Source organism: Perca flavescens, chromosome 15 (assembly GCF_004354835.1).
Source record: "Perca flavescens isolate YP-PL-M2 chromosome 15, PFLA_1.0, whole genome shotgun sequence".
In the NCBI taxonomy this organism is placed as follows: domain Eukaryota; kingdom Metazoa; phylum Chordata; class Actinopteri; order Perciformes; family Percidae; genus Perca; species Perca flavescens.
The window spans coordinates 5812455-5831902 of record NC_041345.1 but is presented as its reverse complement, the minus strand read 5'-3'; the positions used below and the strand labels follow the sequence as shown (position 1 = coordinate 5831902).

The 19448-nt window shown below is 39.8% G+C and overlaps 2 protein-coding genes across 2 annotated transcripts; both read right to left on the bottom strand.

Annotated features, from left to right (window-relative positions):
* Window positions 1–10221: 10221 nt before the first annotated feature.
* LOC114569299 (GTPase IMAP family member 4-like) lies at window positions 10222–12371 on the bottom strand. The gene is made up of 2 exons (XM_028599123.1): window positions 11024–12371; window positions 10222–10499 (listed from the first exon to the last, which is right to left on the bottom strand). The coding sequence occupies exons 1-2, from the start codon at window positions 11184–11186 to the stop codon at window positions 10222–10224; spliced, it is 441 nt and encodes a 146-aa protein (XP_028454924.1). The 5' UTR covers window positions 11187–12371.
* Window positions 12372–14442: 2071 nt separating this feature from the next.
* LOC114569852 (GTPase IMAP family member 7) lies at window positions 14443–18467 on the bottom strand. Its single transcript, XM_028599959.1, has 2 exons — window positions 17937–18467; window positions 14443–16490 (listed from the first exon to the last, which is right to left on the bottom strand). Exons 1-2 carry the CDS (start codon window positions 18049–18051, stop codon window positions 15493–15495), a joined length of 1113 nt encoding a protein of 370 aa, XP_028455760.1. The 5' UTR covers window positions 18052–18467; the 3' UTR covers window positions 14443–15492.
* Window positions 18468–19448: the final 981 nt, after the last annotated feature.

Sequence of the window (19448 nt, the reverse complement as noted above, 5' to 3'; positions counted from 1 at the left end):
TTTCTGAACAACACATTCATTGCCTGAATGCTTTCGTCCTTAATACCTCTCTGAATGGGTTCTGTGTTTGTGGCGACATCTCTATTTTTGGTTCCCTGTGTGACTAACAGAACAGGGGAGATTTGGAGTTCGGCAGTGTGATTGCTGGTTGAGCTGATGTCTTCAGGATTATTCAGGAGTTCAGGTTGGATGTCTGGGGCCCAGGCCACTGGTGTGCACAGAGGTGTTCCAATTTTGATTTCTCTCTGTCCATCTTCTTTTCTTTCATTACTTTGTTCCTCACGGATGGGTGGGTCCGACATGTGTGAGGGATCAACGGGGTCATCTTTTGCCGAACTGCTGTGCTCTCTCTCCTCTTCATTTTCCGCATCCCCATCCAATGGCTTACACCAGCTGTCTGCTCACAAACAAAACTGAGGTTGCAGAACAGAATCAACGTGGATTACAAAGTTAAATGATAATGTGGAATTCTCTTTCTTGACTTTGGTCTGTCAAGATATTAAAACAGAGTACATACTCACTAGGGCTGCACAATATATCGTTTCTTTATCAACTGGCGCAATAAAAACATTGCGAAAGGCTGAGATATAATGCCGAAAGACACTCAAGAAGATATCAGTAGAAAACTGCACTCTAAAATCTAACTGTCATTCTTATTTTTGCTGTGCCTTTTATATTCGATTCAGTGTTCAATTTGCTCAATAAAAGAATTTTGGCAATTATTTCCTTTAATTTGTTTTTGATTAACCAGCAATTTGCTGTATTTTAGCATAACAATGAAAGCAGCAGAAATGCAGAACTGAGTACACTTTAACATCTGTTTATTTATCGCGAGTAATATCGTTATCGCGATATTCAAAGCTATCGCATATTTTCCTCATATCGGGAAAGATGCGTTACGAGCATCACCCCACAAATGTATCCCACTGATTTAATCACACCGCTCACTCACCAATATGTTTGAGTAGGACAAATATTACATGGATATTTACAAACCTTCTAGTGGACGCTCCATGCCGCTGGGCTGACAAGCTCTCGTGGTCTGAAACTTAGAGCACATACAGAATCATGAGAGCACTATTTAATAATGGTGCAATAATGTGATATCACTAACAGAGAGTATGAGGAGTATAGCGGTGTTATGGGTCTGTGTCTGTTTCCCTGTCCTGCCTGCTATCCTCTCCCTTTTTCCCTGTGTTTGTTGTCTGTAGGGCTGCTCCCTCTTAGTCGATTAGTCTCAACTTAGATTTCTTTAGTCGATTAGTCATGTTTGATGTTTTTTTCAATCTGAATGAATGACTTATTTCCAAGAAACGTACGAGCGAGCACAGCCCTAGTTGTCTGTGTTTGTCCTCACCTGCTGTGGCGAGAGGTGCTTCCAAGAGGATCTAGGTCAAGGGGCGTGGCCACTCTCTCCTGCTCTGTTCCAGCTCAGCTGCAGCACATTCCACTAACCAACCTAGCAGTTTATCTACCCGGGCTGTTCACCTCTTCAGCGCCAGTTTGTCACAACCATAGACTGTATATATTAACCAGTCTATGGTCACAACCATACTAGTGGTAACTTGGCTCAGAATTTACAACTAGAGATTCCGCTCTTAAGTTTCCCTGCATTCTTGCTCAGTGTTGATTACTTATTTGTGCTCCAGTTAACATTTGTCTCCTCAACTCAGATCCCATTCTGAACCTGCTACCTACAACTGCTGCTCCCCCCCCCCCGCTGTGACCTGCTTGCCTGCTGCTTGCTCTCCTCGCCACTCAGCTCTCCTCGCCACTCACCTCACCACTCAGCTCTCATCGCTCCCTCGTGAGTGAAGACTGGACTCTCTTCGCTGCCCTACGTCGAGTCTCAGTTCTGCCTGACCACACTCCAGTCCGCCTCCCCTCCAGCTTCAGTCCCAACCAGGAGCCACTCAACCTGTACTAATTCCTCTCTGCACATTTCCAGATTGTAAAATAAACTCTTTAACTGCTCCTCTGTGAAGTCAGAGACTTCTGGGTCAAAAAACGAGAGGCTAACAAGCGGTTCCTCTGTGTAGTTGATTCCCTTAGTTAATTAAACTCCTCCATAAGATCAGTAGATGACAATGTCTGACGTTACTCCTAACGGTTACTAATAAGCACTAAATGCTCATGAGAATGTTATTAGTTTTGTAGTTATTAAATCTTAATTCAAAGTATTTGACAAATTAAAATCTTGACCTGATGATTGGCGTTAGCCAAAGTTATTACAGTTGAACCTGAGGATAGTCTGCATTGTCAGACCTTCCTCCACAACGCTGCGGAGGAGGGTCTGGCTAGTCCACACTGCATTCCGGGATGGGAGAAAAACATGCTCTGGTTTATTGGCATGTCTTTAAACCAATCACAATCGTCTTGGGCGGACGGAGAAACGGTGCCTCTGCAAAATATTCTCGGGAAGGAACTTGTTTTGGTGGAACATGTGCACGTTCAAAAGTTGTTTTAGTCGTGCAACAGAAAACTCAGATTGGACAGATAGTCTAGCTAGCTGTCTGGATTTACCCTGCAGAGATCTGAGGAGCAGTTAACCATAGTCCTAACAAATCCACTGGATTTTAAAGCTCCACTGTGTAATTTTTTGAGTTCATTCTTAGCAAAAACCCCTTTGTTCTTTCACAAATGTGTGCTCATTCATGTGTAATTACTTCCACCAACTAAAGAAAGTATTCTCGTAAGCGTAGAATCTGCCATTCCGAAACATTTAGAATACATACGAGCGAGTCGATCGTATGTATTCTGCTATGTTGCGCCTCCTTCTTTAAAATACATTAGCCAAAGAGGGACATACCTCCGCCTTTCTCATTGGCACGATGACGAATGCCAGGGGGGACATTACTCGATCTGCCGGCAGATTTGAAAGCCTGTTGGAGATGGAGGATCACGCTGATACTTTACTAACATTAGCTTGCATTCATCTGGGAACCTGATAGCTGATTTTAGCAATAAAATGGTACCAAAATAACGAAAACGTCAAACTATTATTACACTGGAAGGAACACTCACGGACAAAGTCGTACTTCTTAAATAATACAGCCACCGTGGGAGTTAAAACGCGATCGGAATGGTTGGTTGTCGTATACAATTTCACCGCTAGATGGGAGAAATTCTTACACAATGTAGCTTAAAAATTCCAACACAAAGAAAGCGGAAGGAATGAGCGAAATCCAGCGGAATTTCCGGCGGCACCCGAACAATCCCGGAAATGCAACGTTGTCGATAGACTATCCTGAGGAAGTCCTTAAAGTGTTTACTAGGTGTTATGGGAATCCAATAGTTGTTGTTGAGACATATTTCACACAAAACCGCAAACATCAACCTCATGGTGGCGCTAGAGGAAAGTCAGGGGCTCACCAAAGTCATTAGGATTGATCCACTGGGGACCATGAATACCCACCATCAGCGGTGGCGCGCCAAACAAACCAATGTCAGACCAACATTGCCATTCTAGAGCCACAGCGTTAGCACGGCAAAAAGCTTCTGTAGTGTTTTGAGACATACTGTATTACAGAGGCTGATGCACTCACACAAAAGCAGGAAACAACTCTACAGTTTCTCTCCCACCTTACCTCTGGAAGCCTTTCGAGGACGACATTTACTTTCTTTAATCCATTTTTCTCAGATGTCGAAAGACTGACGTTTGTCTCCCTTTCTGAAAGAAGAGTGATATCACACATCCACAGGTGAACACTTACTGTAGTGGCCCGACATGCTCACATTCATTTCAGTAAAAGCTTTTCTACAGACGATGACTTCTGTAGGAAACGTCGCCTTCGAACACACCGTCGTCTTCGTCGTTTTCAGCAACAGGAGGCATATCCTCATCTTCCATTTCATCTTCATCTTCTTTACTCTCGTCAACTCCTGAATCTACCACGTCCCCTCCGTCTTCAACCTCTACTCTTTCCTCATCTCCCTCCTCTGCCTCCTGTGTCAGTTCTTCACTGCCTGGAAACCAGTGGTCATCTTTAACGTCGTCATCCTCCGATTGTTCCATGGACTGTATGTCTGACTCTTTGAAAGGGATATAATAAAAGACCAACTTTAGGTAATTGTTATTTATTACTTGGTAGGGCTAAACATTTAAAAAGAATGTATATCAAATTAATATTAACTTGGCATGCACACTGCTTGTTGTTGTTTAATCTAAATCATGGTCATCAGGCGTAATTTACATAGGTGATCAAATTTGGGCTTTTTCCGAAAGCTTTTTTGGACATTTTTTTTTGCGTTTTCATTGTGTTTTGTTACTTTTTTCAAGTTTTTTTTGTAACAATTTTTACGACGTTATCAACGCCTTTCTGGAGTATTTTTTCCCAAAGTTTATGTTGCTTCTTCCAGAGTTTTTGTTGCCTGTTTTGAGGTTATTCTTTACTTTAGTTTTTGTCTCTTTTTTTTGAGTTTTTTTCCAAGGTTTTTCACCGTTTTTGTCGCTTTTCCCACGTTTTTTTCTACAATTCTTTCGATGTTTTTGTCGCTTTTTTATCAATACATGCAGACATGTCCCAGCACCTCACTTAATAGTTGGAGATCTCAACATCTGATCTAGTTACTGGTTTAAGTGAAAGTACAGGAGGGTTAGTGTGCAGACAAACCTTCAGACTGGCTCTCTGATATGCAATTACGTGACAGGATTTTCTTTTGCTGGGAGAAAGAAGAAAATAAAAATAAAAAATAAAATACAAGATTCTTTGTAACCGAGTTGCATCAATGTACTGTATATCCCATTGTATTCGGACGTCCAGTTACCTTGATAGTCTTAGTTCTTCTCTTTTTAAATCCTGTGGTGTTCAACAAACCTTGCTGTGATAAAAGTCAGAAGTTGGTTAGGCAGTTCATTTACAGTTTACTCTGATTTTTCTTGAATAAAGAAAAGTGCACTTTGCATAAAGAACAACCAAACCTTACCTCAAACCAGAACTGCAGAGGCTTTTTTTTATAGGAAATACTTGTTTTCCATTTTTTACTGGACGCTCTACCCCCAAAGTCCTCGAAGGCACCGGGAGAAAACCAGTGGCCCTCAGACTCGATACACTCCTCACCTAAACACAGCAACACAAATTAATAACATATAGGATAGGAAAAAACAACAACAATGTGTCTACTTCTTTATGAATTATAGATTCTGCTTACCCCTGTATAGCTTTTTCACATGCAGGGTGCCAGTTTTGTTTCCACAGGCTACAGACAAGAGGCCTTTGTACATAATGGATCATACAAGAGTAGCACACACAGTTGACATGTAGCACATATCAGTACAAGAAAGTATTGTGTATGTATTTTCCCTTTTTTTTGTGTTGTCAAAAACTACTCACATAATAAAAAAAAAAAAAAAAGCAAATGGATAAATGGATGCTCCATGTATGGCATGGTTCTATAGACTCACTATTATCCTCTGCTCTCTGGTTATGAGTGTTCTGGGTGGATGTGGCTGGCTGCTCATCGTCTTCCTGATATTCCTCTTCTTCCTCCTCCTCCTCCTCGTCATCATAATACTCTTGATATCTGGGTATCTTTCTGTTCCTTGTGCTACTTCTCCTGTCCATATCGTTTTCTTCTTCTTCTCCTTCCTTTTCTTTACAAAAGTGAGTTAACCGATTTAGTCTTATTAGTCTTATTGAAGTACAACAGAAGAACAGTATACTGTGAAAAGTAAACTTTTGTCCACTGGATGGCGCAAGAGAAAGAAATTTTGCGCGCCGATGCACAGATTCAGATGGTGACGCTGGTGATTCTGGTTTGGCCCTACAGATAACCAGTGGCAGTATTAGCAGGTGGGAAGCCAGTGGGGGATCCTGTCCCTGTGGTCTGACTGTGAGGAAGAAAGTACAGTGGGTCTCCTATGGACAGTACGAATTGGAACAATACAGTAGAGCAGAAAGAGGAAAGGTAGAGATTTTGTTGTTGTTTCCCTGACGATAAAGTGTATATGCACATCAATTTTGTTTTATTCTAGCCTTTCCTTGTTCATGATTTCCTAATCAGCTCCTGTTAGCATGGCAGGATGTATCCAGAGAATTCATGTCTTAAAGCACAGTCATTTTTAAGGCTATGTATTATTAGTAGGAGTGGACTCACGGTTTTTACATTAAAAAGAGTTACTTCAGTGGTATAATAATCATCTAATGGACATTTTTTACATGTCTCAGATACTATAATCAAATTTCAGAGCTAGAGGGGAGGACAGAGTGGGGACAAATTTGCTCTCTCTCTCCTACAATGTTCACCCTTCTTAGCCTAGGCCTACATCATTTTAGGTCAAAATGTAGTAGGAATATTTGTGCCGGTCGCAGACAGATTTACCAAACTTAAGCTTTTTGCTCTGTTCATACCAACTGCCTATAACAACAACGAAAAACAATATGCTGTTTGTTACCAGCTCTGTGTAGCATATATTTGAAACCACAAACAATCATGCGTTCGCCAGACCTTTATCTCTCTGGTGATGATTTACAGAATTACAGAACGAACTTGAGAGGTATTATCATTAAATGGATATGTTTGACACACACACACACACACACACACACACACACACACACACACACACACACACACACACACACTAATGTAAATATTGTGCTCATCCTTGTGCTAAAAAGCTATATAGTAAAGTTGTGTTCTGTGCTTTAAACTGTGAGTGCCTGCCTTGGTACAAAACAAAACAAATCACTGGATCATTCATGTGGTTTTGAAATACACACTGAAATAAACTTGATTTTCCCAAACTCTTTTCCAATTAATAGATTCCACATTGCAGACGTTGCTCACACGAAAGAGGGCATAGAGGGTTACTTCTTGTTATTTAATCATTTAATTAAAAAAAATAAAATTGCACCTACCAGTTTTATTTTCGACTGGAAAATACAGAGATTTCGGCAGGAAACTTCACATCCAACAGAGACTACAGGTCATTGTTGACGATGACATATGGGCTCTTCGGCCAACCTCCCCCCCACATACTATCGCATCCTTTAATGACTGTAGAAAAGATACTTATCTGTAGCAAGAAGTGTCGGGCAGATTTGCTCCGTTTCCTGCACAAAAAAAACCGCGAATGGTAGAGGGAGAGGTAGGAACTGAGTTTAAACACTGCCCTGAAATGAAAAGAAATGAAAGTGAAAGTTGAGTTGAGTCATCTTTTAAACGCTTTCCTGTCCATTCATGACTGGTGGGTTTTTGAAGATACAATCCGATCATATAGCCTGCTTTATTTTGTTAATATTACATCCTTATCCACTCGATTGTTATATCTAGAAAGTTGGAGAGAGAGATACAACCGTTAAATGACACACGACACTAGGGAGACATATGTTCATAATCCACAGCATAATATGTGCATCGTTTTAGATGAGAGAAAGTAATCCCACATGCCATATCTGGTTGCAGTGGTGTAGTCTAATCATAATGTATTGTAGTGGGCACACTGAAATGTATATTGGCCAGAACCTGCCTTTGGGGGGTCTGGGTGTCCTCCCCCAGGGAAGTTTTGAACATCAATTACTTCATTTCCTGTATTCGGATACACTTTTTTGCACCAATTTACGGTGGAAATTCCTTTATTTATCCTATATGTGAAAGACACAGATGACAATTACAAATATACAGTACAGGCCAAAAGTTTGGACACACCTTCTCATTCAATGCATTTCCTTTTTATTTTCATGACTATTTACATTGTAGATTCTCACTGAAGGCATCACAACTATGAATGAACACATATGATATTATGTACTTAACAAAAAAGTGTGAAATAACTGAAAACATGTCTTATATTTTAGATTCTTCAAAGTAGCCAGCCTTTGCTTTTTTATTAATAAGGGAAAAAAATCCACTAATTAACCCTGACAAAGCACACCTGTGAAGGTAAAACCATTTCAGGTGACTACCTCATGAAGCTCATTGAGAGAACACCAAGGGTTTGCAGAGTTATCAAAAAAAGCAAAGGGTGGCTACTTTGAAGAATCTAAAATATAAGACATGTTTTCAGTTATTTCACACTTTTTTGTTAAGTACATAATTCCATATGTGTTCATTCATAGTTTTGACGCCTTCAGTAAGAATCTACAATGTAAATAGTCATGAAAATAAAGAAACACATTGAATGAGAAGGTGTGTCCAAACTTTTGGCCTGTACTGTATATGAAAATATAATGGTGTTGTTGCGTGTCATTGGGCATTTTTAAGTGGGTATATGGAAATCCTGGAGCTGTCTTAGTGGGTATACTGCGTATACGTGCGTATCACATAGACTACACCACTGTCTGGTTGGGAAAATATATCTAGACTATGGGCCTAAGTCTTATGTAGGCCACTGTACACTGCACCAGTGCACCGTTTTAACAATGCATTCATGCAATAACACTCATCAGGCATCTCTGGCTGCTATGACTGGAGCACAACACCTGTTCTATTCTAATTCTCTGGTTTACAGCACAACACTTTAGCCAACACACCATGCATTATGCAATTGTCTGTTTATTATGTCCATGTACAGTACAATGTTTCACAAGACTGCAGTAGACTACATGAGACCAGAAAAACCACTTTACATTTGTTCAAAAATCACCAGTTTTTTTAAATTAATAAACAATAACCATTGATAAAATCACAAACCAGTGTCATACCTCGATCTGCTGTCCCTCAACAGAGGAGAGCAGTGACATGTTATTGATTCTGTCTAAACTAGTTTTATATAGTCTATGGTAGGGATGCACAATGTATTGTTTTTTTATCCGTCATCGCGATATCAACTGGCGCAATAAACATATCGCGAAAAACACTCAAGGATTTTTTGTGTTAGTTGAAAGAAAATATCTGTAGAAAACTGCACTTTAAAATGTACCTGTCATTCTTTTTTTTTTGGTGTGCTTTTAATATTCAATTCAACGTTCAATTTGCTCAATAAAAGAACGTTGGAAATAATTTGCTTTAATTTGTTTTAAATTCATCTAGCAATTTGTTGTATTTTAGCAGAATATTGAAAGAAATACAGAACTGAGTACACTTTAATATTTGTTAATTTATCGCAAGTAATATCAAGTCGAATATCGCATATTTTCCTCATATCGTGCAGCCCTAGTCTATGGTCTAAACTACCATCAGTGGGCATCACATTTACGGTCACATTGCACACTACAATATAATCATATATAATCATAAAATACACAGAGTATTCTCGAGTAAATCAGTTAATTCTTTATGTCTAGACTTGCTGATAAAACACCAAATACCACTTCAAACATTGTCAATAAACACAACCTTACATTTTTCTCCCATCATTAGCACATTTTTACAGTTGTGTTGGTGGAGAGCCTTAATCAAAACAAGGGAGTGTGAAAGCCACAAAATCCCCCAAATTGTTTTTTTTTTCTTATTTCGAATTATAAACTGACACATTAAAGACAAATATTTTCCAAACAATTTCTCTGAAATAAAATCCATCTCATCAGGTGAACATTTATTACAGACGTGAGTAATGGATGACTGATTGCTAACAATGCTTCTCTATCTCAAAGCACACATATTGGATTTTCTTAGAAAGCCACAGTATTTTTGCAGACATAAACAGAGGAATAATTGACTCCTTGAAGAAATTCACAATAAAAATCACAATCACTGCTAGAACCCACACAATTGGTTGCCGAAGAGCCAGACCTATTAGCAGTCCTATCAGTCCCAGGAAGATGATCCATCTCAAAACGAAGGTGTAATTCTCTGCCTCTGCTCTCGCTTTGTCCTCCTCTTTCCTCCACAGCTCCTTCTTCTTCGCCTCCAGCTCTTGCCCCTGGAGATGCTCCTTCAGCAGTGTCTCCTTGCGGATGATCTCAGCATTTCTCTCCGCCAGTAAGCACTCCTGTTTTTCCCTAATCATCCTCTCCGGTTTGGGATACAGGTCTGTGCTGTAATAATGGCCTCCATTCAGGGCCACCAGGGTCTGGATTTTGGCCACGAAGCTCGTCACCTGCTCCTGGTCCCCCGGGTTCTTGTTGTCGAAGACATGGAAGCCGCCGCTGCACCTGCTTATGAAGTTGCGGAGGTCGTCATCACTCTCCGTGATGACATCGTTGATCGTTTTCCCCCCCAAGCGATCCCCGTGCGTGAACAGCACGATAGTGTGGTCCCACACCCTCGGGCCAAACATCGCTTGGATCAGTGTGTTGGTATCTTGGTCTTCCTGAGTCATCCGTCCTACGGGGACTACTAGCACAAAGACGTGAGGGCCCGGTTCCTGGAGTTTGACACACTTGAGAATATCTCGCACCATGTCCTCCTTGTTTTTTTTTGTCTCAAAAGGCCGGGTGTGTCGATCACAGCGACAGGCACATCCTTCACCGTCCCAGTCTCTTTGTCACAGTATCTGGTGACTCTGTTCAGCTTCATGTATGATAGAAACACCGTCCGCCCGAGGATGGTGTTCCCACTCGAGCTCCTGCCTACCCCGCTCTTCCCAAGAAGCATGATCCTCAAGGGCTCCATCTCTGTGAATTCAAAAAATAGGATTTTACTCGACAATACACAATTAGATGTTGTTCTTTCTTTGGCAACCATTGTTTTCTCATTTCTCACATTTGTTTGGATTTTCTAATCATTATAGCTCAACCAATACTGGATTTCTTTAGGCAAATGCTGACATCGATATTGGAGAGCTTGAAAAATCAGATACTAATATTTTCAAACATAAACTTTACAAACAATCTTGACGTGAATTCCTTGATTCTTTTTCTTCTTTTAATTGTGACCGAGATACAGAACTGAACATTTTACAGTGTAAAAAACTAACTATGTAGGCTAACCGTGACGCTGCGTCTGAATGCCCTCAAACCTTATTTTCATTTTATGGACTGAAATTTCTATTGCGTCTGTGTGTAATAAAGTATTGTGTATGTGTGTAATATGTATTTTCCCTCTTTTTTTGTGTTGTCAAAAACTACTCACATAAAAAAAAAAAAAAAGCAAATGGATAAATGGATGCTCCATGTATGGCATGGTTCTATAGACTCACTATTATCCTCTGCTCTCTGGTTATGAGTGTCCTGGGTGGATGTGGCTGGCTGCTCATCGTCTTCCTGATATTCCTCTTCTTCCTCCTCCTCCTCCTCCTCGTCATCATAATACTCTTGATATCTGGGTATCTTTCTGTTCCTTGTGCAACTTCTCCTGTCCATATCGTTTTCTTCTTCTTCTCCTTCCTTTTCTTTACAAAAGTGAGTTAACCGATTTAGTCTTATTAGTCTTATTGAAGTACAACAGAAGAACAGTATACTGTGAAAAGTACACTTGTGTCCACTGGATGGCGCAAGAGGAGAATTATTTTGCACGCCAATGCACAGATCCAGTTTCAGATGGTGACGCTGGTGATTCTGGTTTGGCCCTACAGATAACCAGTGGCAGTATTAGCAGGTGGGAAGCCAGTGGGGGATCCTGTCCCTGTGGTCTGACTGTGAGGAAGAAAGTACAGTGGGTCTCCAATGGACAGTACAAATTGGAACAATACAGTAGAGCAGAAAGAGGAAAGGTAGAGATTTTGTTGTTGTTTCCCTGACGATAAAGTGTATATGCACATCAATTTTGTTTTATTCTAGCCTTTCCTTGTTCATGATTTCCTAATCAGCTCCTGTTAGCATGGCAGGATGTATCCAGAGAATTCATGTCTCAAAGCACAGTCATTTTTAAGGCTATGTATTATTAGTAGGAGTGTTGGACTCACGGTTTTTACATTAAAAAGAGTTACTTCAGTGGTATAATAATCATCTAATGGACATTTTTTACATGTCTCAGATACTATAATCAAATTTCAGAGCTAGAGGGGAGGACAGAGTGGGGAGCTGCACAATCCTCTGACATTTTCTCTCTCTCTCCTACAATTTTCACCCTTCGTAGCCTAGGCCTACATCGGTTTAGGTCAAAATGTAAAGAAATTTGTGTAGCATATATTTGTGTAGCATATATTTGAAACCACAAACATAAAAACCACATCAGTGCGTTCGCCAGACCTTCTCTGGTGATGATAATATTTTGCGGATTGGATTTACAGAATTATCATTTAATGGACATGTTTGACACAAAAACACACACACACACACACACACACAAACACTAATGTAAATATTGTGCTCATCCTTGTGCTAAAAAGCTATATAGTAAAGTTGTGTTCTGTGCTTTAAACTGTGAGTGCCTGCCTTGGTACAAAATAAAACAAATCACTGGATCATTCATGTGGTTCCTGAAATACACACTGAAATAAACTTGATTTTTCCAAACTCTTTTCCAATTAATAGATTCCACATTGCAGACGTTGCTCACACCCATAGAGGGCATAGAGGGTTACTTCTTGTTATTTAATCATTTAATAAAAATTAAAAAAAATTGCACCTACCAGTTTTATTTTCGACTGGAAAATACAGAGATTTCTGCAGGAAACTTCACATCCAACAGAGACAACAGGTCATTGTTGACGATGACATATGGGCTCTTCGGCCAAACCCCCCCACATACTATCGCATCCTTTAATGACTGTAGAAAAGATACTTATCTGTAGCAAGAAGTGTCGGGCAGATTTACTCCGTTTCCTGCACAAAAAAAAAACCGCGAATGGAGGCGGAAATGTGCGTTCAGGGAGGAAAAGAAATGAAAGTGAAAGTTGAGTCATCTTTTAAACGCTTTCCTGTACATCACGTGTTAAACTCAAGGCCCGCGGGCCAAATGCGGCCCCTCGCAGATTTTAATCCGGCCCGCATATCAATTTAGGTTCACAATAAATTTTGGCCCGCCTGTTTTTTTGAGCTTTTTCCTGAAGTTTTTGTCACTTTTGCAGACGCTTTTGGTGCCTTTTTCCAACGTTTTGGGGGCCTTTTCTGGCATTTTTTCCAATGTTTTTGTTGCTTTTTTCGACATTTTTTGTCGCTTTTCTTCTTTGATGGCTTAGTTAATTTTTTGGGGCGTTATGTCGACCAAACTGTAAGTAAGAATATATGAGACACGCAATAATCCAGTAAAAGATCCTTGACTTTTTCCATGAAATAAAAGCATGTGAATAAACTAAACATGTCTGGCCCTTGATGTGATTCTTAGTTTCCAGTGTGGCCCTCTGGGAAATTGAGTTTGACACCTCTGCCAGTGTACATTCATGACTGGTGGGTTTTTGAAGATACAATCCGATCATATAGCCTGCTTTATTTTGTTAATATTACATCCTTATCCACTCGATTGTTATATCTAGAAAGTTGGAGAGAGAGATACAACCGTTAAATGACACACGACACTAGGGAGACATATGTTCATAATCCACAGCATAATATGTGCATTGTTTTAGATGAGAGAAAGTAATCCCACATGCCATATCTGGTTGCAGTGGTGTAGTCTAATCATAATGTATTGTAGTGGGCACACTGAAATGTATATTGGCCAGAACCTGCCTTTGGGGGGTCTGGGTGTCCTCCCCCAGGGAAGTTTTGAACATCAATTACTTCATTTCCTGTATTCGGATACACTTTTTTGCACCAATTTACGGTGGAAATTCCTTTATTTATCCTATATGTGAAAGACACAGATGACAATTACAAATATACAGTACAGGCCAAAAGTTTGGACACACCTTCTCATTCAATGCATTTCCTTTTTATTTTCATGACTATTTACATTGTAGATTCTCACTGAAGGCATCAAAACTATGAATGAACACATATGGAATTATGTACTTAACAAAAAAGTGTGAAATAACTGAAAACATGTCTTATATTTTAGAGTCTTCAAAGTAGCCACCCTTTGCTTTTTTATTAATAAGGGGAAAAAATCCACTAATTAACCCTGACAAAGCACACCTGTGAAGTGAAAACCATTTCAGGTGACTACCTCATGAAGCTCATTGAGAGAACACCAAGGGTTTGCAGTGCAATCCGAAAAAGCAAAGGGTGGCTACTTTGAAGACTCTAAAATATAAGACGTTTTCAGTTAGTTCACACTTTTTTGTTAAGTACATAATTCCATATGTGTTCATTCATAGTTTTGACGCCTTCAGTAAGAATCTACAATGTAAATAGTTATGGAAAATAAAGAAACACATTGAATGAGAAGGTGTGTCCAAACTTTTGGCCTGTACTGTATATGAAAATATAATGGTGTTGTTGCGTGTCATTGGGCATTTTTAAGTGGGTATATGGAAATCCTGGAGCTGTCTTAGTGGGTATACTGCGTATACCTGCGTATCACATAGACTACACCACTGTCTGGTTGGGAAAATATATCTAGACTATGGGCCTAAGTCTTATGTAGGCTACTGTACACTGCACCAGTGCACCGTTTTAACAATGCATTCATGCAATAACACTCATCAGGCATCTCTGGCTGCTATGACTGGTGCACAACACCTGTTCTATTCTAATTCTCTGGTTTACACCACAACACTTTAGCCAACACACCATGCATTATGCAATTGTCTGTTTATTATGTCCATGTACAATGTTTCACAAGACTGCAGTAGACTACCGGTACATGAGACCAGAAAAACAACTTTACATTTGTTCAAAAATCACCAGTTTTTTAAAATTAATAAACAATAACCATTGATAAAATCACAAACCAGTGTCATACCTCGATCTGCTGTCCCTCAACAGAGGAGAGCAGTGACATGTTATTGATTCTGTCTAAACTAGTTTTATATAGTCTATGGTAGGGATGCACAATGTATTGGTTTTTTATCCGTCATCGCGATATCAACTGGCGCAATAAACATATTGCGAAAGACACTCAAGGATTTTTTGTGTTAGTTGAAAGAAAATATTTGTAGAAAACTGCACTTTAAAATGTACCTGTCACTTTTTTTTTGGTGTGCCTTTAATATTCAATTCAACGTTCAATTTGCTCAATAAAAGAACGTTGGAAATTATTTGCTTTAATTTGTTTTAAATTCATCTAGCAATTTGTTGTATATTAGCAGAATATTGAAAGAAATACAGAACTGAGTACACTTTAATATTTGTTAATTTATCGCAAGTAATATCAAGTAATATAATAACAACGTTATCGAATATCGCATATTTTCCTCATATCGTGCAGCCCTAGTCTATGGTCTAAACTACCATCAGTGGGCATCACATTTACGGTCACATTGCACACTACAATATAATCATATATAATCGTAAAATACACAGAGTATTCTCGAGTAAATCAGTTAATTCTTTATGTCTAGACTTGCTGATAAAACACCAAATACCACTTCAAACATTGTCAATATACACAACCTTACATTTTTCTCCCATCATTAGCACATTTTTACAGTTGTGTTGGTGGAGAGCCTTAATCAAAACAAGGGAGTGTGAAAGCCACAAAATCCCCCAAATTGTTTTTTTTTTCTTATTTCGAATTATAAACTGACACATTAAAGACAAACATTTTCCAAACAATTTCTCTGAAATAAAATCCATCTCATCAGGTGAACATCTATTACAGACGTGAGTAATGGATGACTGATTGCTAACAATGCTTCCCTATCTCAATGCACACCTGTTCGATTTTCTTACAAAGCCACCGTATTTTTGCAGACATAAACAGAGGAATAATTAACACCTTGAAGTAATACACAATACAAATCACAATCCCTGCCAGAACGCCCACAATTGGTTGCCGAAGAGCCAGACCTATTAGCAGTCCTATCAGTCCCAGGAAGATGATCCATCTCCAAAAGCAGGTATTGTGGATGTATTTCTCTGCCTCTGCTCTCGCTTTGTCCTCCTCTTTCCTCCACAGCTCCTTCTTCTTCGCCTCCAGCTCTTGCCCCTGGAGATGCTCCTTCAGCAGTGTCTCCTTGCGGATGATCTCATCAATTCTTTCCGCCAGTAAGCACTCCTGTTTTTCCCTAATCATCCTCTCCGGTTGGGGATACAGGTCTGTGCTGTAATAATGGCCTCCATTCAGGGCCACCAGGGTCTGGATTTTGGCCACGAAGCTCGTCACCTGCTCCTGGTCCCCCGGGTTCTTGTTGTCGAAGACATGGAAGCCGCCGCTGCACCTGCGTATGAAGTTGCGGAGGTCGTCATCACTCTCCGTGATGACATCGTTGATCGTTTTCCCCCCCAAGCGATCCCCGTGCGTGAACAGCACGATAGTGTGGTCCCACACCCTCGGGCCAAACATCGCTTGGATCAGTGTGTTGGTATCTTGGTCTTCCTGAGTCATCCGTCCTACGGGGACTACTAGCACAAAGACGTGAGGGCCCGGTTCCTGGAGTTTGACACACTTGAGAATATCTCGCACCATGTCCTCCTTGTTTTTTTTTGTCTCAAAAAGGCCGGGTGTGTCGATCACAGCGACAGGCACATCCTTCACCGTCCCAGTCTCTTTGTCACAGTGTTTGGTGACTCTCTTCAGCTTCATGTCTGATATAAACACCGTCCGCCCGAGGATGGTGTTCCCACTCGAGCTCTTGCCTACCCCGCTCTTCCCAAGAAGCATGATCCTCAAGGGCTCCATCTCTGTGAATTCAAAAAATAGGATTTTACTCGACAATACACAATTAGAAGTTGTTCTTTCTTTGGCCACCATTGTTTTCTCATTTCTCACATTTGCTTGGATTTTCTAATCATTATAGCTCAACCAATACTGGATTTCTTTAGGCAAATGCTGATATCAATATTGGAGAGCTTGAAAAATCAGATACTAATATTTTCAAACATAAACTTTACGAACAATCTTGACGTGAATTCCTTGATTCTTTTTCTTCTTTTAATTGTGACCGAGATACAGAACTGAACATTTTACAGTGTAAAAAACTAACTATGTAGGCTAACCGTGACGCTGCGTCTGAATGCCCTCAAACCTTATTTTCATTTTATGGACTGAAATTTCTTCTGCAGTTTGTCACTAATCGCCCGACATATAAAGTATCTCACAAAAGTGAGTACATCCCTCATTTTACACTTTGCTACAATGTAAAGTATTAAGTGTATATCTTGTATAACAGTGTAAATGTGCTGTCCCCTCAAAATAACTCAACACACAGCCATGTGTCTAAACCGCTGGCATCAAAAGTGAGTACACTACTATGTTAAATTCCCATAGAGGCAGGCAGATTTTTATTTTTAAAGGCCAGTTATTTCATGGATCCAGGATACTTTACATTGTAGCAAAGTGTCATTTTTTCAGTGTTGTCCCATTAAAAGATATAATGAAATATTTACTAAAATGTGAGGGGTGTACTCACTTTTGTGAGATACTGTATATATATATATATATATATATATATATGTTTAGCCTTTATAATTAACATTTTTTACTTAAAAAGCTTTATACCCAAAGAACAACAGAAGAGTAATCACAGCAGCAGATAAAATGCCAGAACCTGAATGCTCCTAAGTAACTGAGACAACAGTAGGACATGTGGTGACAGGACCTTCGCTTTCCTTACTTTGCCTTGGACAAAATGTCAAAAAAAAAAAAAAAGATTTAAAAGAGTGGGAAAGGCTCAGTTGGTAGAGCGGGTGCCCATATATAGAGGTTACTCCTCGATGCAGCGGGCCCCGGTTCAACTCCGACCTGCCCCGCCCCTTGCTGCATGTCATACATCTTTAAAAAGGGGGAAGCGCAAAAAATATCGGAAAAAGAGACAAAAAACTGTCAGAAAAAGTGTTATCGTTTTTAAATTTTGACCCGAAAAAAATAAAATAAAGTTGCAGGTCGACGGGAAGACAACAAAAACCCCTGGTGCTTTAGAGCTGAAGGGAGACACGTGACTACATTGCAAAAACTACACACTAGGCCTATTGAGTAACAAGGTGATGGGATGTCCCATGACACGAAGTTAAAAAGCCTTTCAAATAAAGTTCAGATTATTTCAAATGTGGCATTTCTCTTTATGGGCGGCTAAAACCAGAGAGACTGACTTAAAGATTTTTGAATTAAGAGTTCATCTCCACACTTACGTCCCCCCTGATCCTCGTGCTCTTCGCCACGCTGCGCAGGAAGGTCTGCCGTGTTACCTCGCTCTGATCCAGGCATGCTGTCAGGGCAGTTTTCACCCAAGCGGCCGACCACCATGTCTGTATAGTGATGGGAGTGTTTACAGCACTTTCTGAGAAGTCCGGTTGTTCTTAGTAAAGTTTCTTCGTTCGGATCGGCCCACTCTCCAACTTTCCTTCTCTTCCGCTGCGCAGTAAAACAACTGAAAGTGAAACTCTGCAGAGGAAACGTAACGAGGACAGGAAACTACCTTAAAAGCTAAAGTTGTTCACGTTTACAGGTTCAAGAGTCTGAAAATGTTTTCCTAGAAAAGGATTTTCTCTTTGAAACAGTAGTAGCCTACCACTTTGAAATAGCAATACGGTGCATTCATGGTACAACATGATGGTTGTTAATTGATGCAAACCAAATGAAAGTCACATAGGTAACTGTATGTCAAAATTGGACCTTGGATCAGTCTTAACCCTCCTGTTGTCCTTGTGTCAAATTCTTTCAACCAAATTTTCAAAAGAAATAATAAAGAGCTTTTTTTTTTTAATAAAAGAACATTGAAAAAAGTGACACAAATGTCGGGAAAAGCTTAAAAGGTGGGGGAAAAAACCTCAAAAGGTGCAGAAAAAAAAAAAAAAAAACATTAGGAAAAAGTGACAAAAGCATCGGTGGAAAAGTCGAAAAATACATCCAAAACGTTAAAAGAAATAGTTACAATTTTGACCCAGAAAAACAAAAAGTTGCAAGGTCGACGGGAAGACAACACAAGGGTTACATGTGCTCTAACTCTATGGGTTGAGAAGGTTAATGAAATCAACAGGGACGTGAACTTTAATGTGATTGCACTACTTTGTCTTAAAACTGAAACTGACCAAAAACTTATTGGTAGACAGAAAGCGCCATCTAGTGGGGGAAATCATTTTATTCATTTTGAAGATGTTCTAATACATGAAACCCACATGGCTATATTGTTCCTCCTGTCCATAGGCCTACTGGCAGCAAAGAAATAGCCTACATGTGTTCCCCCATCCTTCTTATGTGCAGAAATGCATTATAGAGTTCAGCTGAAGCTAATGAGAGCCTTTAGAAGTCAGCGTTAAACAAATCAAGTGGGTAATTTCAAACGTTTTGGTCTTTTAAGTAGAAAATCCCCTCTTTTTGGTTTCTTCGACTGTGTTTTCTTGCTGAGCTGCAGTGGAGAAACAGCACAAGGAGGGAATTTGGTACAAAACTGACTAACTATAGAAAATTTTAGAAAGTTTTGTACAGAAAATGACTCTGGGTTGTCCCCCATCTCTTACATTTGAAATGCATTTAGGAAGAGATCTCTTCTTGGCCAGTGTGGAGAGGAGGAATGATTACATCGGCCAAAAAACTGTTCCAACGTCTATAAGGGCACGTCGGTACTGGCCGTGAAGATAAGACTTGAAAACAATGTGAACCTCTCCTTGTCAAAGCATTGTCAATCATTCATTTAAAGATTG

Bases quoted from the DNA above. Each gene is read 5' to 3' on its own strand.
- LOC114569299 (XM_028599123.1), bottom strand. From the start codon at position 11,186: ATGGACAGGAGAAGTTGCACAAGGAACAGAAAGATACCCAGATATCAA. The intron at 10,500-11,023 runs GTGAGTCTATAG...TTGAATTCACAG, and splicing joins CCAGAGAGCAGAGGATAATA to AGATGGAGCCCTTGAGGATC.
- LOC114569852 (XM_028599959.1), bottom strand. From the start codon at position 18,051: ATGGTGGTCGGCCGCTTGGGTGAAAACTGCCCTGACAGCATGCCTGGA. The intron at 16,491-17,936 runs GTAAGTGTGGAG...TTGAATTCACAG, and splicing joins GCACGAGGATCAGGGGGGAC to AGATGGAGCCCTTGAGGATC.